Source organism: Protopterus annectens, chromosome 7.part0 (genome assembly GCF_019279795.1).
Source record: "Protopterus annectens isolate FY-2018-M chromosome 7.part0, PAN1.0, whole genome shotgun sequence".
In the NCBI taxonomy this organism is placed as follows: domain Eukaryota; kingdom Metazoa; phylum Chordata; order Ceratodontiformes; family Protopteridae; genus Protopterus; species Protopterus annectens.
In genome coordinates, this window is record NC_056739.1 from 404,227,135 (window position 1) to 404,253,572 (window position 26,438).

General features: G+C 40.5%; 1 protein-coding gene across 1 annotated transcript in view; it reads right to left on the bottom strand.

The window, feature by feature from the left end:
- LOC122805962 (zinc finger CCCH domain-containing protein 11A-like) overlaps positions 1-26,438 on the bottom strand; it is a 1,052,395-nt gene that overhangs the window by 609,872 nt on the left and 416,085 nt on the right. Inside the window, exons 11-12 of the mRNA XM_044076203.1 lie at positions 18,940-19,047; positions 300-404 (exon numbers count right to left, since the gene is read on the bottom strand). Of these exons, the coding sequence (XP_043932138.1) occupies positions 300-404; positions 18,940-19,047 (213 nt within the window). The remainder of the gene's footprint in view (positions 1-299; positions 405-18,939; positions 19,048-26,438) is intronic.

A 26,438-nucleotide genomic window follows, 5' to 3' on the forward strand; every position in this document is an offset into this window, starting at 1 on the left:
AATCAAAGGGGGTTTATGACAGTCAGCAAATCCAAGAATACTCAAATGTAAGTTATAAGTCTAATCTTAGTGGTTTTGATAACGTCAGCCACATACAGTCAGTACAAGTATCTGATACATAGTAGTTCTTGTCTGACAGTGTTATCACCTGACGTAGTGAAAGCAGTGACACTACTGCAGTTGTTAATACAAAGAGCAATTTCTTTCAAGTATTAAGATACTCCAGGTTTTGCTCAATTACTTTTTACTTGCCCATCTGAAAAAAAAAGATGATTTCAATTGTAATTCTAGCAAAATACCTTTAAATTGGCCTTCTTCAATTCCACCCTCCAAGGGATCAATCTTCTTACCCAATCTTTCAGCAAGACTACGCTTTACAGGAACCTCAATATTATTTTCAAGTGCTATGGCAACAGAAAAAAAAATTCTGAATGATTCCAAATTACAGTAAGGTAAAAAAATAAATTCTCTGAATGAGAAGAAAGCAACAAGCATTCTTCTGGACCCAGTGTTTGGCTTTTAAAACTGAATAATCTCATTTTGTACATTAAACTTTGTTAGTGCTGAACTTCACAAGTATTCATTCCTTTTCCAATTACCTGCTTAATCCAGTACAAGATCACGATGGAACAAGAGCTTCTACTAACACAAAGTCAGAGCTTAAATGTTGCTGTGAACTTTGAGCATGGTAAAGTCTTTATACATTAACTGTAAACATTTAAATTACTTTTGTAAAAGCTCCTGCTAAAATTTTGATGAATAAAGCAGCAATGGAATGGCATCAAAATGCGTAACCCCCCATTTTAGCCATAGAAATTAACTACTAAACCACAATACAGTAACAGAAGGAACTGTGTCTTCACTGTCACATTGGCAGCATTCAAGTTTACAGGCATACTTTGAGCTCAGACAAGACATCTAGCAATATTTAAGCTTAAACATGGACACTCATGAAAACTGTTAAAAAAAAGCTGACTTACAGTATCAGTTGAACTTCTGAACTTCACTGGAGATATCTGCAGTAGATTAACTAATTAAATTTTCCTCATGGATTTCTGGGCCTGACAACACATGCCATCTGCCACAGAAAGCCACTGCATCAAATGTAGGACAAGAATAGAATGTTTATAGTGTCCACACATTATTTCAAGACCAGACGATCAAAACTACTATCAAGAACATACAAACATGTATAAGTATATACGTGTAACTTCAACCGAACAACAGGTGAAGGGGTTGTCAAAGACAGAGGTAGAAAGTGAGAGTGTGACAAGCACCCACTACAGAATTCGCCTTTAAAATTCTACTGATATGAAATTACATGCTAGCGGTAGGTTAACTGTTAGGAAAAATGGTGATCAGTGTAAATCATCATACTGGGAAGCCAGAGACAGAAATGGTGAAAAGGTTAAATCCCCTAAGAATAAAATGCCAAAGGAAGCCCAGCTCCTGGGGCCACAGTCCAAGAACTACTACCCAGTGAAGATGTCATCAAGCAATCAAGTGGCCAGAGTACAAGGGTTCACAAGGAAGATGCTTCTAAAGCTAGCTTACCACACCAGCGATGAAGTGGCCATTGATGGCTGTATCTTTCTCTAGCTGGTGAGCCATCTGATGGTACAATACACACTGTAGCAACTGTAAACTCCTTTCTCAATCCACAAAGCAAAGCAAATGAACACCTGCTTTATTTTCCTTCTCATTAGATAAAGCATCATATGGGAGTGTACATGCAAGGTGTGAAGGATTCTCTCTACCCATTTGTCAATGAAAAGAAATCAGGGAGATGAATATGATCATTCTGACACAGCCATTAACACTGTTTTCAGTTAGAAATATAGCTAGTCCTAAAGGACACTCAAACACTGTGAAAGACCAAATGTGGTCACTACAACCCTACAAACTATGGCCTCAAGACCTCCCAGAATAAACACCTTCCATGAAATTGATTTCTGAGCCACGGCACCAGCAGACTTGAGTGTTGGAAGGGCAAGTGGACAAGCTACTCAATTCAAGTCCAAGGGGAAAATGTGTTATTCTAAAGTGGGCAGGGATGCAGAGTTCTTTAAATAACTGACTCAACAGATAAGATCATGATGGGACTGAAATGCCAAAAACATGAACCCTAGCAGGGGAATAAAGAATGCAATCACTCAAGTTGCCAGAGATACTCTAGAATACCCTGTGAACTGACTTAGTACAGGATGCCTTGCTGACGAAATGTAGAATTCTCTTCAGAAGTAACAAAATACACCTGAAAAGAAAAAAAAAGCTTTCTTACGGATAGAATTAACTTCTCATCCCCCAAAGAAAAGTTGGACAGTAGCAAGGAATCTAAACAGGACCCATGCCCTGAGGTGAAACTAGGTATTATCGAAACTGGGCTGGACCCCTCCATTGCCAATAAGTGAATTAGCAGACTGCACTCAGTAACCTGAGGGCCTGAGACTACTACACCCTTCTTAGCCACCACTTGTGAACAAAAAGAACCTTTGGTATTTATTTTCAGGACAGTATGGTAAAGCCTGAAATCATAGCAAAACATGAACTGTACAGCAGTCTTCCCTACCAGTGAAAACAGATCTTCGGCCATTAGCTTCTCCATGCCCTGCTAAACTGAGCAGAACACTGGAATGACCACATTGTCCTAAGTGAAGGCAAGGTTACACTCCAGTCCCAGTCCCGAAAGACTGATCAGATGGTACTCTCAAATCTTCAACTCCAGAAGAGGACTAGAGACGCAGCATAAGCACCACACCAGCATGTTAATCTCCCAGGATGTACACGTGATGTCACTGTCTTAAGGCTACTGACAAATAACCATCACCTTTCTGCAAAGGATAGCACTCCAGTATACAGATGTGCAGTCTCACTTCCTAGGAGGAAAGAGTCATTTCTTCTGACCCAAAGAATATCTACAACAGGTTCCCAGCTCATTAGCAAAGCATTCAATTCAAAAACTATGGCAGGTTCTGCTACAGGGAAGACAAAGCCCACAATGAGTTTGGTGAGATGTTTTGCCAACGCAAAGTCAAACTGGGCGGGGGGGAGGGTCTGACACCAGAAGATCTATGTACCCAGGTGACTCTGCAGTGAACGGTATCTTGGAATCTAACACCTGTACCACTTAAGAATGTGATTATAACCATCAATACTGTTGTTGCCATTAAACTCAATTTGCAGGACAGTACGAGCCTGAACATGGCTGCATTTTCATCCATTTTGTCAGTGTTATGACCCTGAGACGTCGTTTTATGTATGAGCAAGAAACAGTAACAAGCATCCAGCTATGCCTTTATGAAGACAATGGACATTTGCCAACATTCTGAGGACCAGTGAGTGAGGCTAAGTGTGATTAGGAAGAATATATACTAATTTCAATTAAGATTGTGGTATCTCAGAGTATTTCCTAACCCAATAAGTAACAGTCCTGGAGTTAGTATACAGTAACAGCAACAGAGTTAAAGGCACCATCCTCCATGTAGAGGATATCCTCACAAAATACCTTACGAGTTCAAAAGAAACTTTTCTAATTGCCTTTTTTAAATGGTATCACAGTTGGATTTTCTAAGTGCTGGAAGTTGCAATATCAGATTCTGCACTTTTGACAGGAAATCAATGATGATTTTATGGATATGACTTGGAAAAGACTCTCCCGGCATAGGGAAAAGCTTCCTTCCCCAGATAATGTAACCATGGAAAATGCCAAATCCAGGGATATTATGGATCTATTCTGCGATATGACCATCAGGAGGAAACTGTCCAGAAAAATATTTGCACTACAATAATTCTTCCACCACAGCTAGCATTTTGGTAAGCAACTATGTACAAAGGGAAAGCTGAAAAGCATGACGCTGTATAAAAAAGGGGGTGCATACTCTGAAATAACCAAAGCAGCATCCTGTACAAAACACAGATACTGACATGGGAGGAAGCATGGTGTCCAGTAATACCATCCAGGCATTCTAAGGCAGCAGAGATAAAAATCTTGGGAGACTCACCATTCAGAATTTTAAATAATGTTAGGTGCTATTTATAATCAGGCATATCAGCTTGCACAGCTTCACAATATGCACCCTACCCCCACTGTATGTCAGATCCCTGATAGATGTCCTCTGCATTATTCATGTCTGCCGAGTGGTGACCAGCTATTTATAATAACTAAAGTCCAGGATGGATTGAAAATCTCCACTACTTCTTCAGAATGAAGCCAAGATTAAAAACACTGTCCTCATTCTGAAGGCAGGGTCTCTACAACCATTTAAGCGGAACAGAGGTCTTGGTCAAAGTCCCTACATGGTGAAGGCCCTAACTTTCCAGGCTAAACAAACGAGCTGCAAACATTCAGTGCTCAAAAAGACATAAAAGCTTTCACATACTGTAGCAAGAAAAAACTAAAGATGTAACAGACTGATATCCTTCTTATGCCACAGATGTGCTGCCGCCTTCAAGAGGGAAGGGTGAAAAGGTATGGAACATTCCACAGTAAAAGTCCCAACTATTATCATTACTGCAACAGTGGGCAACATAATGGGCACCTAAGATATATGAAGCATGCATCAATGGTTCCAACATGTATGTGTAGTAAAGGCCTCAGACTTGCAAACATACAAACTTCTACACAGTACAAAAGTAGAGAAAAGTCTGTAATCAAAGGCTTGCAGGTGTGAGGTACTGACAATTACAGTGTCAGGGGCACTTCAGTCGGTGATAAAAGACATCAGACTATTGAAGAATACTGTCAATGTTGTATGAGTTTCAACTTTCAGGCATACAAGGTTAAGCATAGACGTGGACTGCTTCTGCGTAGCTGTGAAGAGGCTACTGTGTTTTTAAAGACTGGTTGAACCTAGGTAGGTCATTCTGTTTTGGGTACTTCTAAGACTAATTTCTGACTGCTTATAACAAAAGCTGTATGATAAAGGTGTGCCTTCAGAACAACATGAGCAAGGCTTAAGCTGTTATGATTTCTCTACCATCGCCTCTTCTTCACGTTCAAGTACTTTTTCTTTCCATTCCATCATAACAGAAGTAATACAGTGAAAAAGTCCATATGTCACTTCTAAATTCCTGACCATCTTAAAATATTTTTCAAGTCTGTGCAACTTTCTCTCCAGTTGGAATTTCTAAAATGGAAAACCATGAACACTACAAAACTTGTGACCTACTACTGACAATTTACAGTATAACCAACAATCCTATAGCCAAATCACACAAAGTATGAATGCTAGATGCACAAAGTATGTGGGTAATTCAAGAAGCAGAAGCTTACACACAACAGACTGAAGTAATTCAGTGTAACATACAGATAATGCCTCAGAAAAAAGTTCCCTGAACTTACAAGAAATGACTTTACTATTCCGTCTGGACAATAATTTACCATTTGCCAAACTGAATATACCAAAGGATCACCACTCAAAATGGCTCCAACATTCGAAAAGCAAAACCTCACTAAGTAAACATACATTCTTTTAACTTAAAAAAGAAACTACATGTTACCATGAAATCACATTCCAGATAAGTAAGAAAGTATACAAGTGAAATTTATAGCACTACTTCTTGGTTTAGAAGAAATTCCATAACGGATGCAAGCTTTTTTTTCCCCCCTTCTAAATTATTTATTAAATCATAAAATTAAAAAAAAATGGCATAATACATATTCATTCATAGAAAAAAAGTACAGTTTTGTACCTACCATAAATGTAGATGTTCGAGTGTACACCCTGCTGCAGTCATCACACTTGGGTTATCCTGTCGTCAGGCGGTCCCGCAGTCGGCTGGAATTCCAAAGTCTTGGTCCAGCGTCAGTTGCTGTCGCTTCTTCCCTGACGTCAGTGCGCCAGGGGTATATATAATGCAACCGACGCCATTTTCTTCAGTTTTTCTTGCCCCATATGTCAGGTGCCCCCAAAAAGGTGGTCAGTAATTAGTACCAAATTGAGTAAACTTTGCACAAACACAAAATCCCTTCAGCTATAAGCAAATACATCAAGAAGGTATTGAAGAGATTTAGCCAGTAGGTCAGAGGGGATGGAGGGAGGGTAACCTGGACTGCAGCAGGGTGTACACTCGAACATCTACATTTATGGTAGGTACAAAACTGTACTATGTTCATCGTGTTACCCTGCTGCAGTCATCACACTTGGGTTTAATCCCAAAGCTAAGGATGGGTGGAGGTATCATAGAGGGTTAGAGGAGGCTAGAAGGCCCTGCAGAACTACAGTGGCGAAGCCCGCCCTGGTCTTAGAGTAAAGTGGTAAGTGATAGTGTTTGGTAAAGGTGTGTACTGAACTCCAAGTTGCAGCTTCCAAAATCTCCTTGGTTGGAACCCCCCTGAGAAAGGCTGTAGAAGTAGCTGTTGCCCTTGTAGAGTGGGGCCTAATGGTAGCAGGAATTGGTTTTCCATGATGTGTACAGCAAAAACGTATGCAATGACCTATCCATTTGGAAATGGTTTGCTTTGATATAGCCTTCCCTTGAGTAGCTGTAGCATAGGATACAAACAGCTGGTCAGATTTTCTGAAAGCCTTAGTTTTGTCCAAGTAGTAACGAAGTTGCCTGTGAATGTCCAAGGAATGCAGGAGTCTCACCTTTGTTCTGTGGATTTGGGAAGAAGGTGGGTAAGTGGATGGTTTGATTTAAAGCCACACTGGAAACCACCTTAGGCATAAAGGAAGGATTAGTTCGTAGAGAAACTCTGTCTTGATGAAAAATGAGGAAAGGTTTCACACTGCCATTAGTGCCTGTAGCTCTGAGACTCTTCTAGCTGAAGTTATTGCTAGCAGCAGGGCAGTCTTCCATGATAGGAACTGAAGATCTGCAGAGAAAGCTGGTTCAAAGGGAGGTAGCGTTAGTTTTTCCAGAACAAAATTGAGGTCCCATGTTGGTGTAGGTGCTCTCCTGGGTGGTCTAATGTTTTTTGCCCCTCTGAGGAACTGCCTTAGAAGTGGATGCGAAAATAAGGGTGGATCCGTGTTGTAGTGGGCTGAAATAGCTGAAGCATGGATTTTAATGGAGGAGAAAGAAAGTCCTTTGTGCAACATCCCAGTTAAATACTGTAGAATGTGAGGCATGTGAGGCTGAATTGTGTCTTGGCCTTTAGCTTGGTTCCAGGCACAAAACCTTTTCCATTTGTCCGAATAAGCCTTCCTGGTGCTTGGCCTCCTAGCTTCCAGAATAACATCCATAACTGCTTGGGAAAGAGGAGCTGGCTGGATGCTTAGTTGATTTGCCATGCAGCGAGATTTAAGGTTATGAGCTGGCTGCAAAGAATCTGATTGTTTTGTTGTGTGAGTAAATGGGAAATTTGTGGTAATATCCATGGTGGGCCGTGGGCCATATTCCTCAACAGCGGGTACCAGTGCTGGCGTGGCCAGTCTGGGGCTATGAGAATCAGTCGTGGTCTCTCCTTTTTGACTTTCAGAAGTACCTTTGTGAGGAGAGGCAATGGAGGGAAGGCATATACTGTCAGGTTTTTCCAACTGAAAGAGAGTGCGTCCACTTTCCAAGCTTGAGGGTGAAGTGCCCTTGTACAAAATTTTGTTAGTTGATAGACCTGTTTGCCAGCCCTCAAAACTATGTCTGGAAGGCCCCATTTTTGAGTTATCCTTGTAAATACTTGTGGATCTAGTTTCCACTCGTGGGGATCCATGATGTTTCTGCTGAGGTCGTCTGCCAATGTATTCTTCTGTCCTGGCAGGAATTGAGCTTGTAACTGAACTTGGTAAGCCAGAGCTGTGTTCCATAAGGTCATTGCTTGCCTGCACAGAGGGTAGGAGTGAGTACCCTCTTGTTTATGTACCACATTACTGTGGTGTTGTCCATCTTTACTGTAAGTTGTCCTGGATGTAATAGATCCTTGAAGGCTGTCACAGCTTTCTGTACAGCTAGCATCTCTTTTTGATTGATGTGCAGATTCCTTTGATCTGCAGTCCATAAGCCTTGAACGCACTGTCCTGCCATGTGAGCCCCCCAGGCGTAATCTGATGCATCTGTTGTGATAGTTTGCCTGGCTGGGGGCAAGGTGAAAGGCTGACCCTTGTTGAGGTGACATGCCTGTGACCACCACAGAAACTCCTGTTGTAGGCATGGAATGAGAGATACCATTGTGTCCAAGCTGTGGCTGTGTTGAGACCATACGCTTTTTAGGTACCACTGTAATTTCCTCATATGCAGCTTTGCAAATGGTATTAGTAGTATGCAAGAAGCCATGAAGCCCAAGGCCTGCAGAATTTTTCTTGCAGTTAATTGGGCCTTTGTTGCCATTGTTTTGAAATATTGAGTCAGTTGTAGTTGTTTGTCTGGCGTCAGATAAGCCTTCTGGGCCATTGTATTCAAGCTGGCACCCAGGAATGTCATGTTTTGTGAGGGTACTAGTTTTGACTTCTTTTCGTTTACTGTGTACCCCAGGCAATTTAGTAGAAGTTTCACAAAAGCCATATGATGTAAGAGAATGCCCTTGCTTTCTGCTTGGATGAGGCAGTCGTCCAGGTACGGGTATATTTGAATTCCTCTTTGTATGCAGTATGCAATTACTGGTGCCAGGCATTTTGTGAAGACTCTGGGCGCAGTAGATAAGCCACAGGGCAGTGCAGAGAATTGGTAATGGGTTGAACCTGCAATGAAACGGAGGTATCTTCTGCAACTTTGTCTGATAGGGACATGCAGGTATGCCTCCTTGAGGTCCAACGTTACTAGCCATGCTTCCTTGCCCAACATGGGAAGAAGCTGCTGTAGTGTTAGCATCTTGAATTTGGGTACTTGTAAGTAAGTGTTTAGAATTGAAAGGTCCAGAATTGGTCTCCAGACATTGTCCTTTCTGGGCACTAGAAAGAGTCTTGAGTAAAATCCTTGACCTTGCTCTCGAGTAGGTACCAGCTGAATGGCTAATTTGTTTTTGTGCCTCTGCCCATTGATTTTGTGACAGGTTTGGCAAGGTGTGAAAATGGAATCTGTATCCTCGTAAAATTATGTCTAGGACCCATTTGTCCTTTGTGACAATGTGCCAGTTGTCTGAAAAAAGTGTGTGGCTGCCAAGAGAGTGTTGCTTGGCCAGATGAGGTGCAAGTCATTGAGTCTGCCTTCTGGTAGATTGGGACCGGTCTTCTCCTCCCTTCTGTGTTGTAGTGCCCCATTGGCGAGGTTTGTACTGGGCTTGTGGTTGTCCTCTGCCCCTTGGGCATCTGTATTTACCCCTCTGTGGTCTGTCAGTAGCTGGAAAGGACCAATTTTTTGTTGGCCAGTTTCTGCTGAAGCAAGGGGGCTGTACCTGTAGGAAATCTTTGACTGTCTGCATAGATTTTGCCTTATCCTCCATTTTCTTTAAGACATCTTCTGCTTTAACTCCAAAAAGAACATCCTGTTGTAAGGGAGCATCTAGAAGTTTTGCTTTAACATGATCAGGTAGAGTTTGTTCCTTTAACCAAGCATGCCTACGTATAATAGACCCAGTGACAGCTGCTCTGCAGGAGGCCTCCAAAGAATCAAACCCACATTGTAAAAAAAAAAAAAACACATATTTGCCCACCTGTTCAGTGGCATGCAACAGATCCTGCATTTCTTTCAATTCAGATTGTTGAAGGAGAGTGGTCATTCTTTGCTTTAACTGAGAGATTAGAAATTGCTGATACTTAAGCATGTGAAATTGGCAATTTAGTGCCCTCATAGCTAGAGTGGCTGAGGTGTAAACCTTTTTCCCCCACCTGTCTAGTGCTCTGGAATCCCTCTCAGAAGGTACAGGATTTTTAGCCATAGAAGCCTTAGCCCCCTTGGGACCCTGGGAGATTGTCTCTGGGTCAGCAACAGGGCTTTTGTAAAGAAATTTGTGGGAATCAGGCACTCTATTTATTTATTTATTTTTATTTTACATTTGTTGACCGGGATAGTCTGACTGGATGCATGTCCATTTTCAGCGGAGGCCCGGGGAGAAAAGCTCCAAGGGTAAGCAGATACAGCATTACATAATACCAGCATTACATATTACAAACAGACTATTTACAGAGATTACATAAGTAAGCAAGTTAAACAAGTTCCACAGGTTACAGTTAATCCTGAGCACAAGTCAGGATTAAATTAAATTACACAGTAAACTGGTTAACAGGTTTTTACACATTCTAGAGAGAGTTAGACAGGCTTGATACATTGACATAGCCAGTTAAGTGACAAATGTTTGAGTCTAGTTTTAAATTGACCTAAGGTGGAAAGTAAGGTAATATCAGCTGGAAGAGAGTTCCAGGATCTACTTACAGAGTTTGCAAAGAGAGAATCATCGGCTGTGTTATTAATTTTGCTAGTCTGAATTAGTAGTTTGTTAGAGGATCGAAGCGGTCTAGGATTGTTATAGGGGGTGATAATATTTTTAAGTGCAGGAGTATTGTCCGGATTATAGAGGATTTTATAGGCCATAATCAGTTGGTTATACTGGATTAGGCTGGGTAGTTCAAGCCAACCAAACTGATTTAGACTGATGCAATGATGTGTCCTAAAAGGCAGCCCAGTGGCAAACCTGGCAATGTGGTTGTAGAAAATTGAGAGTTTGTTAAGGAGTCTTGTTTAAATTCGAGAGTAGAGGGGATGCATACAGAAGGGTTGAAAGAAGGTGAGAGCGAGCTATGGCAATTTTAGCTGGTGGAGTTAGGAAGGCTTTTATTCTGTAAAGTGACCCTAGTTTTTTATTGATGGTTTTTAAAGTTTGGTTAACATGTAGGTCAAATTTTAGATTATTGTCTATGATGCACCTAATAGTTTTGTAGATGGGTCAGGGGACATTATTGTGCCATCATTTGATTTTATGGTAAAGGTGAAAGCAGTAGATATACGTGTTGGTGAAAATAACAGCATTTTAGTTTTTTTGGGATTTAGGATCAGACGATGTTCAGAAAGCCAGTTTTCTATTGTATTAAAGGTGGTCTGGGTAGCTGACCATAACTCTACTGGAGATGTGGCTGAGCAAATCAGAGTAGAGTCATCAGCATATTGGATACAGCTGACTTTTGGGATGACAGTATAAAGGTCGTTAATGAAGATGGAGAACAGCAAGGGCCCTAGTATAGAGCCTTGTGGTACTCCAAGGGTGTTAGGTAGAAGGTTAGAGAGTTTGTTGTGCCAGAGGACATCCTGCTGTCGACCATTCAGGTAGGATTGAAACCATTGGAGGGCTCCAGTATCTAGACAGAATGCTTGCAGGGTGTGGATTAAAAGTTGGTGATCAACCATATCGAATGCCTTGGAAAGATCCAAAAAGAGGGCTGAGGATATATAATTATTGTTGCGATTATGGTTTATGGTGTTAGTAAAGGCTAGGAGGGCTGAAGTAGTGTTGTGATGAGGATGGAAGCCATGCTGAGTGTCTGCCATAAGGCGATTTTGGATTAGGTGGTGTATAAGTTGTCTATGAATACATTTTTCCATAATCTTTGCAAGTGGAGAGAGTCTAGCTATTGGCCTATAATTGGAGAATTCAGTAGAGCTGCCTCCTTTGTGAAGTAGGATTACATAGGATATTTTCCATATGGTGGGAATTTTAGCTTCTACTATGGTTCGATTGATTAGTATTGAGACGGGGTAAGCAATAGCATCAGCTGATTGTTGTAGGTACTCGGCAGGGAGTTGATCAGCAGAAAGTGTAGTGGGTTTTAATTTTTTGATCAAGGTACATATAAGTGAAGTGGCGACTGGTTGGAAGCTGAACGCAAGTAGGTTTCTAGGGGTGCTACTTTCAAGACCAGTGGAGCTAGGAGACAGTTGGCTAGCTAGGGCTTGAACTGTCTAAGTAAAGAACTGGTTAAAACTATCAGAAACATCTTCAGGAGTTTTATCAATAGTAGTAGCAGGGATTGGTGTTGAAGTTTGTCCAGGATGTAGTAGATTATTTAAACCTGCCCAAAACTTCTGAGGGTTATTTTGATTTACTGTCTGTAAATTACAGTAGTATTGTTTTTTGTCTTGTAAAATTGATTTTTTGGTTTCGTTCCTGGATTGCCTGTATTTAATGTGATCTTGAGGGTCTTTAGAAGAACGCCATAAAGCCCATGCTTTGTTTCTAAGGGTAATTTTGAGTTTAGACTCTATAGAAAGCCATGGTGCAGTATTTGCCTTGGTTCTCTTTGAACGAACAGGTGCATGCAAATCAAGGATCTCAAGGAATTTGTTGTTAAAGTATGTTACTGCTTCATCTAAGGGGAGGTGTTTTAGAATAGACCAATTACATGAGTTTAGTTCTTGTTGGAATTTGGCATGGTCAAAGTTTTTATTGTTTCTAACCTTTCTGAGTAAGGGTTGTTGGGAATTAATGGTTTTCTGCTTAATTACATATGTGAGAAGGTGATCGCTTAGGCCATTAAGAAGGGTACCAGAGGTGAACAGTTGGGGGTGACTGTTTATGAGTATCCAGTCGAGTATACTTTCTTTTTGGTTGGGTTTACCTATCCTGGTAGGGGTGGATATGATTTGTGTAAATGCATGCAGGTTAATATGGGTGGTTGGGGACTGAAATATATATCTGTCAGGCTTAGCCGGAGCAGGAGGTAGAGAATCTGGGTTAAAACAGGATTTTAAGTAAACATCATCCACAATGTCTAGAACTGGTGGGATGGCAAGTGGTCTGTGTTGGGGGAGTAAAAGAAACTCTCTGAGCCTTTTCTTCGAGTCAGAGTAGTCCTGACCTTCCCAGTAAAAATGTTCCCTCATAGTGTGTAAAGTTTCCCCAAAGGAGTAGTCTTCAGGAGGAGAAGCTGAGGGAATGGAATCCTCAGCATCAGAATCTTCATAAGGGGAGAAGGAATAATCTTGGCCCTCAGAGGAGTCTGAAGAAATGGACACTTGTTCAGAGGATATAGATAAGAAAAACACCAACAGGGTAAGGTACCACCTCAAAAAATGAAGTAGCAAAGTCCAGTAAATAGAGGTAGATACTCCAAGACAATCGAAGCCAACCAGGAACTTAATGCAAGAAGTAAATCAATGTATCCTTTATTGCTGAAAAACAGTAAGCGCTTTCGCGTTGCTCAGAACGCTTCTTCAGACTTCAATAAAAACAACAATACTGACACTGTTTTTATATACAGGAGTAGCCAATCAAACATATGTATTCAAGAGATCCAATAGAAACAACAGGAATAGTCATATGAAGAGCATTTGTTAATTAATTCATGTATCACATGGCTTAAGGAATAAATATACATAGATTCCTTATAAAGACTCAGTGAAAAATACTTGGCATATGAGTATTATAAATTTAAAATCAATAAAAGACCCAATATATATACTCATAAAAGTTCATAAAAAGAAATGCAAAAAATTCCTCAACAGATACTATATAAACAGTGTACATTTTAAAAATGTATATATTTTAAAATAGAACAGAAAAGCAACAATAGAAGGTGGGGGGGATGCATAAAGGGAAAATCAATAATAAATAATACTAGCTAAAAGTACAATTAAAACATTTATACTATAATTAATATATATATATATGTGTATTAACGTCTATAAGGCCTATCTGCTACTTTGAAATGGAAAGGGACTGTTGAGACAACCTTGTCTGTGAGTGCTGATTCAGCTGCTCCCTCCACTTCCTGTATAGCGCCAGCTCTTCCTGCTAGCGCCGAAGACTCGGTCAGTGCCAATTCTACTACTTTTAATTTTAGAGCTGCTGCACCTATTGAAGTTTGCTTTTTCACCTCCTGGCCAGCCTAGCTTGCACCTGTTGAAAGTTTGGCTCACCCTTGTGCGCGCAGCCACACATTACAACTGAACACTTAGATAATGCTACAGATTCAACAAGTGGAAGATTACTACAGCTATAGGGACAGATACAGGCATACGTTCTAATGAAGATTCTAATCTTGTTTTTCCGCTCCCTTTTCGATTGGAGCAGAGACAGTCATGGAGTCCACACCAGTCGTCAAGGAAGAGAGAGAATTCAGGAGGACCTCTAGAGTTTCAGAGGAAGACCCTGAGACCAATAACACGGACTTAGTGGTAAACCTATCTAAACACATGCTGACAGAATTTGAAAGTAAGTTACTAAATAAAGGTTTATCCTTCATCCCTTCGCAGGATGTGGATGTTAGTGAATTTATAGTAGACATTAAATGTTTCACTAGGAATGTAGCATTAGGGATGCTTTTCAATAATGACACTGAAGATAATGCTGAATTTAATGTATTTAGGAAACCCTCTGTGTTCGTTCCAAATATGCATCCTTTGTTAGAAACTTTTGAGAAGGCCTGTACTAATGATTTATTGACATATTTTGATAGTAATGAAAAGAGACCTAGTTTTTATAATTTATCTAAAGGAGAGAGAGAAGCTTTGTTTGAGTTACAGCGTAATGATAGTATTACAATAAGACCAGCGGATAAAGGTGGCGCTATAGTGTTATTAGATAGTATTTTCTATAATGATACTATGAATGCAATGTTATCTGATGAATCTACATATAAAAAATTAGATAAAGCAAGTTTGAATAAGCTAATCAGTTCAGTGCATGCTGATCTGTATGATATGCTCATGTGTGGAGTTATTGATGAAAATTTGTATAAGTACTTTTTGATTGAAGATCCAGTTGTACCTGTTATTAGAGGTCTGCCAAAGATGCATAAGACCATAACCAACCCCCCACTTAGACCCATAGTGTCAGGACGTGGGTGATTAACTGAAACTATCTCTATTTTCTTAGAGAAAACACTTAGACCTATTGTAGATTCTTCTGGCTCTGTTTTGCGAGATACCCAGCAACTTCTTGAGACTTTGTCAGCTCACAATGGTAATATTGGTAGCATACAACCTGCTACACTTGTAACTTTAGATGTGGCCTCCCTTTTTACTTGTATACCAAATGATATAGGATTAGATTATTTGAGGTTGTTTTTGATGAATAATTCTGATGTCATAAAAGTTACTATGTTACTGGACATTGTCCTGAACAATAATGTATTTCTCTTTAAAGATGATTATTTTTTGCAAATTAAAGGTGTGGCGATGGGAACATCTTGCGCCAACTCATATGCCAACCTTGTGATGGCATATTGGGAGGTCACCTACATATTAGAACATATGAGTTTTTCGAAATGTATAACATACTATAGACGTTTTGTAGATGACATCTTTTTCATTTGGGAAGGAGACACTGAAACCCTTAATGATTTTATGACATACATCAATGGCACTACCACCTTCCTGGGTTTTACTGGTATAACCTCACCCACTCAAATAGATTTTTTAGATGTTACACTACGGCTATATAAAGGTTATTTAACATCTGATATATATAGGAAACCCTGTAGACGCAATGCTATTTTGCATAGGACCAGTAAGCACCCACCACATATCCACAAGAATATAGTGAAGAATCAATTGACACGTTTTTCACGCATTATAAGTGAGGATGATGTTTTATCACAAGCAATTGGTACTTTGCACCATGAATTTATAGATAGAGGGTATTTAAACAAGGATTTATTAGTTATACAACACACAAGAAATGAGCGTACTGTACCATCTGTTATTAAGAATTGCAATAAAGCATATAAGCATTCATTTAGATCTAGAGATAGGAGAAAGAGGTTATTGATTCCCTACACTAACACTAACAGTTCTATTGTAAATATAATAAATAAGAACTGGAACATTTTGTTATTAGATGATAATATCAAGGGGTTAGTGGGTGATAGACCTGCTATTAGCTATAAGAATACTAAATCTCTTAAACGCCATTTGTGTTATGAAAATAAGAGGATCAATAAGATTAATTCGCAAAGAAAGGGTACTTATGCTTGTAGGAGTTGCAATCAATGTAATTTTATTATGAATTCCAATGTGTTTATACACCCTGACAATAACATTAGATATGAATTCAATGACTATGCAGATTGTAAGTCTAGGAATGTTATATATCTAGCGGTGTGTAAAAAATGCCAGAGTTTCTATGTTGGCAAAACAAATAGAACTCTGAGAGAGAGAATTAGAGAACACATTTATGCGATACATAGAGAGAATGAGGTCAATGCTTTGGCCAGACATGTGCTGCAGAATGGATCTACACATACTTTTAATTTCATGGTTATAGGACGTCAACAGATAACTGAAAGATTAGGTAATATCAGTAATAAAACAGAGCAAGAAGAGATAAAATGGATCATTAAGCTCAGAGCGGATAAAGGACATGGGCTCAATGATAAATTGTCTCTGAGACCTTTCCTAGCAGATAGGCCTTATAGACGTTAATACACATATATATATATATATTAATTATAATATAAATGTTTTAATTGTACTTTTAGCTAGTATTATTTATTACTGATTTTCCCTTTATGCATTTCCCCCCCTTCCTTTTCCCCTCCCCCCCTTCTATTGTTGCTTTTCTGTTCTATTTTAAAATATATACATTTTTAAAATGTACACTGTTTATATAGTATCTATTGAGGAATTTTTTGCATTTCTTTTTATGAACTTTTATGAGTATATATATTGGGTCTTTTATTGATTTTAAATTTATAATACTCATATGCCAAGTATGTTTCACTGAGTCTTTATAAGGAATCTATGTATATTTATTCCTTAAGCCATGTGATACATGAATTAATTAACAAATGCTCTTCATATGACTATTCCTGTTGTTTCTATTGGATCTCTTGAATACATATGTTTGATTGGCTACTCCTGTATATAAAAACAGTGTTAGTATTGTTGTTTTTATTGAAGTCTGAAGAAGCGTTACTGTTTTTCAGCAATAAAGGATACATTGATTTACTTCTTGCATTAAGTTCCTGGTTGGCTTCGATTGTCTTGGAGTATCTACCTCTATTTACTGGACTTGTTCAGAGGATGCATAATCTTCCTCTTGTCTAGGCCTTTCGTCAGGAGGGGGCTGGGAACCCCTGATTAAAGAGATCAAATCTTCAGCCATTTTGAGCATCTGTTTCTTGGGCACGGGGCCTTGAACAGGGGACTGAAGTGCAATCTTTTTAGATTTAATAGGAGTCTTCGTCTTAGAATACGTTTTAATGGTGAGCGTCGTCTGTCTGAAAACGCCTTCAGAAACCGATGGCGTTTCTGCAGCACCGACATCTTTTTCAGCAATGTCGTCGGTAGGGCCTGTACTAAATGGCTGCGTTGGCCTGGTACATTCTGCCAAAATTTCCGAAGCGGTCTCGGGTTCCAGATCTGCGGTAGTCAGGGGCTGCGTCGGAGCCTCACTGAGGACCGGAGACCGGACCAGCCGAGGCCTCGGAATCTGGCTTAGTCCTGGGCTGTCTTTCCTTATCCTTGTGTTTTTTGTGCACGCCGGTAGTCGGTTGCTCCGACGGTATGGTGTAGTTAAATTTCCTACCGAAGTAGTGTCTTGCGAAATCAAAGCGTCTTTTAATAGTACGCTTATTAAACCTAGCACAAAAACAGCAACCAGTGATGTTGTGGTCTGGGCCTAGGCAAGGTATGCAATAAGAATGAAAATCCTTATGAGGTATTTGCTTCCCACAAGAAATACAATTGTTAACTTTTTCTGACATCGGTCTGAGGCAAGAAAAGTTTCCCCAACGGGGTACTTAGCTTTATAGAAGACTTCGGTCTGAAATTCGAATTCGAAAATATCAGTAGTCGGCCGACCGGCACTTGCGAACTGCTTCTGCTTCGGGCACTGCGCGGCAAAAAAGACTGAAGAAAATGGCGTCGGTTGCATTATATATACCCCTGGCGCACTGACGTCAGAGAAGAAGCGACAGCAACTGATGCCGGACCAAGACTTTGGAATTCCAGCTGACTGCGGGACCGCCTGACGACAGGATAACTGAAGTGTGATGACTGCAGCAGGGTAACACGATGAACATCATATTTTTCACTTATTTTGATGCAGTATACATGCAATAACAATTTACATTCACTTCAAAATTATATAAATTGCTAAATTACTGCCTTCCATTAAACCTCACTCCTCTTCCAGAATATTATTTTGCATATACTGCTCCTACAAATTCCATTTATTTTTATTTTATGCAATTTGCTCCTTCCCTTTTATAACAATCTCAACTCCAGATCTTTTATTTCCTTTAGAACATTCAATACTTCAATTGCAACTGGTTTGGATTTTGATTTCCACTTTCCAGTAGCAGCTTTTTTTTTGGCAGCAAGTAGCATTAAACCAAGAACCTACTATGTCCAAGAAATTCGGATCTGGTAACTCAGCTCAAAGTCACAACTAGTTGTGCTTCCTCAGCATTTTTGACAAAGTACTTTGTAGGAATTTTTAAAATTTGCCAACTCATTGTACCCCCCCAAAAGAAAATATTCTCAATTCTCTCACTCACTCTCTCATAATACTACAGGAATGTGGCAAGATTTGAAAAACATAGGTACACCATGGAAACACTTTCTCAAACAACTTACATTTTTCAGGGTATGTTCACCATCTTAGGACAGAGACAGCAAACCAGCTCCTACACCTTCAATCACACATACAAAACCCTTCCACGTCAATGTTACATTATTTCTTTTCCTCCTCCACATGGAAACAGCCACAGACAGCTACAGTTCTAAAGATTCCAGCATTGCCAACCAAATGATAATCTTTTGTTTAGCACTAGTCTCATGTAACAGTTTCAAATGCTGTTCCATAGCAGTACCAATTAGACGGTAGCCAAGATACAATTATTTTCAAGCTTAGCTCAAATAGTGGTCCAGATAAAATTTTCCAAGTTCTATATCTTTCACAAATATTACACAGTGTCCTACATTAGCAGTACCTCTACTGCACATCAAGTCCTCTTGAATTAACCTTCAGTGCAATACAGACCAACTTGGATGTGACTTTACAAATTAAAAACAAACTTTTCTGTCTGGCCCTTCTATATATATTCCAAGAAACCATTTTAAATGTAGTTTACAGGGCTATAGTTAAACTTCACTCAAAATCTTAACTACATACTATTTAGCTATTAGCACCTTGCTTTGCTTGAAAAGTGACTGTTCGGACAACAGTTCTCAGGTCTTCCTTCTGTATAACAGAGCCTCCTTTTGACTGACTAAATTGCAAAGGTCCAGAAGAATTGCCTGTAGAAAACAGGAAATAGAGTTTGGTAAGTAAATGACAACATGCAAACAAAACAGAATTAGCATTTAAAGGATTACAAATCCACAAAAAAGTGTTTTCAGTGTATCTGTTTTTCTACTCAAAGTATAACATACTTATTTCCTTTTTGCCTCCAACACTATACTTATTTACTGATTTAAGATAATTTCCTTTTTGTCTCCAACACTATACTTATTTACTGATTTAAGATAAATGCTTGGACATAGTCCTTTCTCTCCACTGGGACTTCAGGGTGGGGGAAAAGTCCTATGGCACACATTTTTGTTAAGCAATATATTGCCTCCCAGAGTGACAAGTTTGTCTACATCCTGGTATTTAAGAAGTTCTAGTTCAGCCTTCAAGAAAGTGTTAAACTGTACCAAGAACACGCAGTCTTTGCAAGTGTTACTGTTAACTGAGTTGCTTTTGAGTAGATGATGAAAAGAAAAAACCTGCTAGGCAGTACATACATGTGTGCTACATTTACTGGCATTGACAAAACTTGGCAAATTTCACTTGTCAAAAGCATTGAGAAGAGAAAGACAGTAACCACATTTTAAGTTTACTATGAAGACAGACACTTGCTTGAATGCATTAACTATTAAAGCTAAACACACTACAGTCACATCACAGGAAGACAGTTTTCTTAAAGTTTTCATTGCAGCCTGCTTTCACAGAGATTACAAGTAATTTCTGTTTTGAAATAAGTGGTAACAGTTTACTATTATTTAGGGGTATGGTGCATTTCAACAAGATTTGTTTTGCTGACAGATCTTTCTGTCAAATTTTGAAAAAAAAGAGAGAGAGAGAAACAGATGCCTGCTCTGGGTGAAGTGTGTGACACCCACCCAACAGTCTCATTAAGGGGGCAGGGCAACCCCTGCAACCTACCCCCCAACACTCACACACTTAACACAGTGTCCTGAGATGTTGCACAACACTGAAATAACTTTGCAAGTTTCAGCGGAACAGTTCACTGATAAAGAAAGGGTCAAATAAATTTATATTTATTATTATTTTGCCTACTACACTAAACTACAGCTGTGTCTGAACACAGTAGTAGATACTTTACAGCTGCAAAAGAATTCAAAAACATATGAATTAGCCACAGGTGTACATCAGTGCAAGAGGACATACTTCAAGAGGTTTAGACATCTGCAAGTGGTCTGATCTCCTCTTCACACCGAAGATGTCCAACTGATGCTAGGTACAAAAGGATAAGTTGCCCATACCATCTTTGCCTTTTTTCCCTTCTCTTCCCTAAACCAGGTCATGGCAGACAGTACAGTTGTGTACACTTTCCATAAATGTAGATGTTCGAGTCTATTCACTGTTGCAGTCATTACATCAGTCAGCCTGATTAACAAAGTCTTGGGTCCTGCGTCGGTTGCTGTCCCTTCTTTCATGACATCAAGTTGTCAGGGGACTAAAACATGCAGCCGATGCCACTACATCAATTTTTCTTGCCCCAGATGTCAGGTGCCCCCCTAATGGGAAGCAATCAAATCTATAAATACAAGGATATACCGCCAACAAAAAAGCAAATACACCAAAAAGCTTTTAGAGCATAGTAAGTGAGAGTAGAGGTACAGCCAAAAGAAGAAAGGGGGCTGGAGGGAGGGTAACCAGGACTGCAACAGTGAATACACTCGGACATCTACATTTATGGTAACTGTACACAACTGTACGATGTTCTTTGTGTTTCACTGTTGCAGTCATTACATTTGGGTAGATTCCCAAAGCTAAGGTTGGGAGGAGGAATTTAAATAAAATTAGGACCAGCTATAAGGCCCTGCAAGACTGCAGTGGCAAAAACCAGCTCTGGATTTAGAGAAAATTGGCAAATGATGATGCTTGGTGAAAGTATGTACAGAACTCAAGGTAGCAGCTTCTAGGATGTCCCTAGTAGGTATACCCCTGAGAAAGGCTGTAGAGGTAGATGCAGCCCTGACTGAATGGGGTCTGATGCCCTGTGGAATAGGTTTTCCATGGTGCTTATAGCAGAAATGAATGCAGTGGCCTATCCATTTTGAAATTGTTTGTTTTGAAATCACTTTCCCCTCTGTCCCTGCAGCAAATGCCACCAGCAGTTGTTCTGTCCAAGTAGAATCTAAGCTGTCTGTGCACATCTAAAGAGTGCAGTATTCGTTCCCCTTTGTTCTGTGGGTTAGGAAAGAAGGTAGGCAAATGAATGGACTGATTATGAGCCACACTGAATACCACCTTGGGCATGAAGGAGGGATTGGTTCTGAGGGACACCCTGTCCGTATGAAAGATGATGAAAGGTTCCACTGCCATAAGGGCCTGTAATTCAGATACCCTTCTTACAGAAGTGATTGCTAAAAGGAAAGCTGTTTTCCAGGAAAGAAATGTTAAATCTGCAGTAGCAGCTGGCTCGAAAGGAGGAAGAGTGAGTTGCTCCAAGACAAAGTTAAGATCCCAGGCTGGAGTTGGAGCTCTCCTGGGTGGCCTTATATGTCTGGCCCCTCTGAGGAACTGCTTGAGCAGTGGGTGAGAGAAGAGGGGAGGCTCTGTGCCACAATGAGCTGAAATGGCTGAGGCATGAATTTTGATGGAGGAAAAAGACAAGCCCTTATGAAGCATCTCAGTCAAGTATTGCAGAACCTGAGGTAAATTGGGTACTGCTGCGTTCATTCCTTGAGATTGGTTCCTGGCACAGAATCTTTTCCATTTTGCAGCATAAGATTTTCTAGTACTAGGCCTGATTGCCTCTAAAATGATATCCATCACTGATTTACTGAGGGATGGTAAAGGAAAGATTAGGTAATTAGCCAGGCTGCTAGGTTCAGGGTTTGCAATTCAGGGTGCAGAATCTGGTTCTCCTGCTGAGACAACAGGGAAGGAGTCTGAGGCAGGTGCCATGGAGCCAAGCGTGACACACTGCGCAAGAGTGGGTACCAGTGTTGATGAGGCCAGTCTGGTGCAATTAAAATCATCCTTGGCTTGTCCTGTTTGATCTTTAGTAGTACCTTGGAGAACAGAGGCAGAGGACGAAAGGCATAAACTGTATTTAGTTTTCCTGGCAGGAATTGAGCTTGTAGATTCACTTGGTAGCTCAAGGCTGTGTTCCACAATGCCATGGCTAGTCTGCAGAGGGAATAAGAATGTGTACCCCCCTGCTTGTATATGTACCACATGACAGTGGTGTTGTCCGTCTTTACCATTAGTTGTCCTATAAGAATGTGGTCCTTGAAGGCTGTCAGAGCATTCTATACAGCTAACATTTCTTTTGATTTATGTGCAGGTGCATTTGACTTGGGTTCCATTTGCCCTGAATGCACTTCCTTGCCAGGTGAGCCCCCATGCATAGTTTGATGCGTCTGTTAAGATTTGCGCAGCGGGATAATGTGAATGGTAGTCCTCTGTTTTGGTGGCAGGCCTCTGCCCACCAAATGAACTCTAGGCATAGGCAAGGTATGATAGGAATCCTTGCTTCTAGAACTTGTGAATGTTGACACCATAGGCTTTTGAGATACCACTGTAGTTTCCTCATATGCAGCCTTGCATATGGAATTAGAAGAATGCAGGAGACCATGAACCCAAAGGCTTGCAGTATTTGCCTTGCAGATAGCTGGGTTTTTGTGGCCACTTGTTTGAAGTAAGTTGTCAAATTAATCCATTTCTCTGACGTGAGGAAAGTCATCTGGGAAGTTGTATTCAAGCTTGCTCCCAGGAATATAATTTGTTGACAGGGTACCAGGTGGGATTTATTTTCGTTTATGGTGAATCTCAGACAAGTCAGTACCCTTTGAACAAAGGCCAGATGATTCAAAAGAATGTCCTTGCTTTCTGCCTGAATTAGACAATCGTTCAGGTATGGGTATATTTCAATATTTTTTTGCCTGCAAAATGCAATGACTGGAGCTAGGCACTTTGTGAATACCCTGGGCGCAGTAGATAAGCCAAAGGGCAGTGCAGAGAACTGATAGTGCATGTAGCCTGCTTTGAAGCATAGGTATCTTCTGCAAGACTCCCTGATAGGGATGTGCAGGTATGCTTCTTTTAAGTCTAGTGTTGCCAACCATGCATCCTTGCCTAGCATAGGAAGCAGCTGGTGAAGAGCCAGTATTTTGAATTTTGGAATCACCAGAAAGGTGTTTAGAATAGAAAGGTCCAGGACAGGACGCCATGTATTGCCTTTTCTGGGTACCAGAAAAAGTCTCAAATAGAAACCTTGTCCCTTTTCCTCTTCTGGTACCAACTGAATAGCCCCCATGTTTAAGAGAGAGAGTACTTGATTTTGGGCATCAGCCCACTGACTTGGGGGTAGATCTGGCCACCCGCTTGGTGTTGGTAATGAGTGGAAATGAAATCTGTATCCTTGGGACACTATATTTAAAATCCATTTCTCCTGGGTAATGAGTTCCCAGTTTTTGGCCTGCAGACCAGTCTTTCTGCCTAAAGGAGCATTCAGTTGGGAAGTGCTTGGTAATTTTAAAAGCAAGTCATTTAGACAGTTTTCCATAGGGAGAGTCTTACTACTCCCAGGTTTGGGTGTGGAAACCACCCACTGCCTAGTCTTTTGTGTCCCTTGGGACTGAAACGTGGGGTTTCTGCTGTGTCTGGTTTTGGCTTGCGAAGACCTGGGAGGGGCTGGAAAGGACCAATTTTTTGAGGGCCAGTGCCTACTAAATCTAGGAGTCTGAACTTTAACAGTTTGCATAGATTTAGCTTTATCTTCCATCTTTTTAAGAACTTCCTCAGCTTTGTTGCCAAACAGGAGGTCCTGATTTAAGGCAGCATGCAACAATTTAGCTTTAACATTATCAGGCAAACCTTGCTCCTTAAGCCAAGCATGCCTTCTGTGCACAGACCCAGTAACAGCAGCCCTGCAAGAGGCCTCTAATGAATTAAATCCACATTGCAAAGTACGTTTTCCAACCTGTTCAGCAGAATGTATTATATCCTGTAATTTTTTATTTTCAGCACAGTCAAGAATTAACATCATTTTCTGTTTAAGCAATCCAATAACATGTTGTTGATACTTTAACATATGAAACTGGCAGTTTAAAGCCCTAATAGCCAAGGTTGCAGAAGTGTAAACTTTCTTACCCCATCTATCCAGCACCTTGGAGTCTCTATCAGAGGGCGTAGGATTTTTAGCAGTAAAAGCCTTAATGCCCTTGGGTCCCTGTGAAATAGTCTCTGGATCCGCAACACGATTTTTAAAAAGGAACTTGTGAGAATCAGGAACCATGTAATATCTGTCAGGTTTTCTGGGAGCAGCAGGCAAAGAATCAGGAGCCAAACTAGATTCTGAAAAGGCATCATCAACGATGTCTAGTACAAGAGATATAGCTAAAGGCCTACGCTGAGGCAGGAGTAAGAAATCCCTAAGCCTCTTTTTTTTAATCAGAAAAATCCTGGCTTTCTCAGTGAAATGCTCCCTTAGAGTATGTAAGGTCTCACCAAATGAAAAATCCTCGGAGGGGAATAGAGTCCTCTGCATCAGAATCCTCATAAGTAGATAAGGGCAAATCCAGATCATCAGAAGAATCAGAAAAAAAAAAAACAAATCCTGTTCAGAAGATTCATAAACAACTTCAGTCCTGAGTCTCTTAGAAGGGGGAGGTTGGCTTCCCCCGATTAGAGTTATAAGATCTTCAGCCATTCTTATCATTTGTTTTTTAGGCATGGAGGCCTGAGCATGCGGCCTGGGCATCAGTTTCTTAGGCATGGTTCGAGATTTTGGCGTAAATGAAGAAGGAGGCGTTGGTTTAATATGCAAGTCCGTAGGCCTGAATACACCCTCAGAAGCCGGTGCCTGCACAGCAGCTCTGGACCCATCCAAGGTAGAGACATCTGCAGATTCCACAGCTGAAGTATCTTGCGGCATACTGGACTCCGAATGGGTCTCAGTAGAGGCCTGCGAGTCAGAAGCAGTGGGCTGGGAGCCTGGCCTAAAAGGTGTTAGGTGTCTGCCACACAAAACAAGTTTGAGTCTCATTAGGATATCAAAAGATAATTTAAGCTTTTAAACAAGCTAGCTTAGTAAGAATCTATGAATCTATAAAAAAATACAATGTATCAGGGGCTGCAAAAGCACCTCACTGAGTACCGGCGAACTGGCGACTGGCTTAGGAGAAGCGTCGTTGGCAGCTTTGGACCTCAGCGGCCTGTATCTGTCTTTATCTTTGCATTTTTTTCGGAATCCCGGTAGTCGGATGGCTAACCGACGACATTTCTGGATAATTAAATCAAGAACCGAATTATCTAGAAGCGAAAATATACCGAAGCCAAATAGTGCGCTGATTAAATAAAGCACAAAACCGACAGCAAGGTACGTCGTGGTCAGGGCCTAGGCAAGGAATACAGTACGAATGAAAATCTTTGTGAGGTATTTGCTTTCCACAAGTAATGCAATTATTAACTTTTACTGACATCGGAAAGGAGCAAGAAAAAGTTTCCCCAACGGGGTACTTAGCTTTAGTTGAAGACTTCGGTTCTGAAACTCGAAAATGAAAATTGCAGGAGTCGGCCGACCGGCACTTGTGAACTGTTTCTGTTTCAGGCACCGCACGGCAAGAAAGGCTGATGTAATGGCGTTTGCTGCATATTTTATACCCCTGATGTCATGGAAGAAGGAACAGCAACTGACGCAGGACCCAAGACTTTGTTAATCAGACTGACTGAGGGCTTCTGCAAGCAGATAACCCAAATGTAATGACTGCCAACAGTGAAACATGAACATCTTAGCTGATCTGTTCAGGACCCTTAAGGCCTCACTGCTCTCTGCCTGCTGTTTTTTTTTCCCTTGAAATCTTTCGACACTGCTTCATCTTCCTGGTTGCTCTACTCTGCAGGTTGGAGGTAGAAGGGACACGCTGGATGTACAGTGTACCAAGGCCTCAAACTTCCTCTTATCTAAATATGAGGCTTCAGATTCTACAAGCAAATGTCATTTTGCTATAGGATGCAGACAGCTCACAGGAGAAGACCAGGTGTGCTTCTCCAAGACAATAAGGGCCAATCACTATGCAAGTCTTCTGGTGGAATTTCTCCTATACACAGACAGTTTGAACATTTTTTATGCAAGTCATGGACCTCATAAAATTGGAAATTCCCTTTTTTCAAAATAAACAATCACAGTCCAAATCAGCTATACCACATTTAAAAACAACTTAAAGTAGTAATAAAGCCAATCAAAGTTCCAAACTGTGTGCTTACTATCTGGAATCTACCTGGAAAGAACATGTTGGGCAGTGAAACGATACCCAACCAATTCCTAGAAGCAAAAGCAGAAGAATAATGGTGTCACAGTCTCTTCCTGACATGTTGCACAGTTGACCTAGAAGGAACTACACTTATGAGAATGCCAGAAGTAAAGACTGAACTTTCGTCTTTGGTAAAT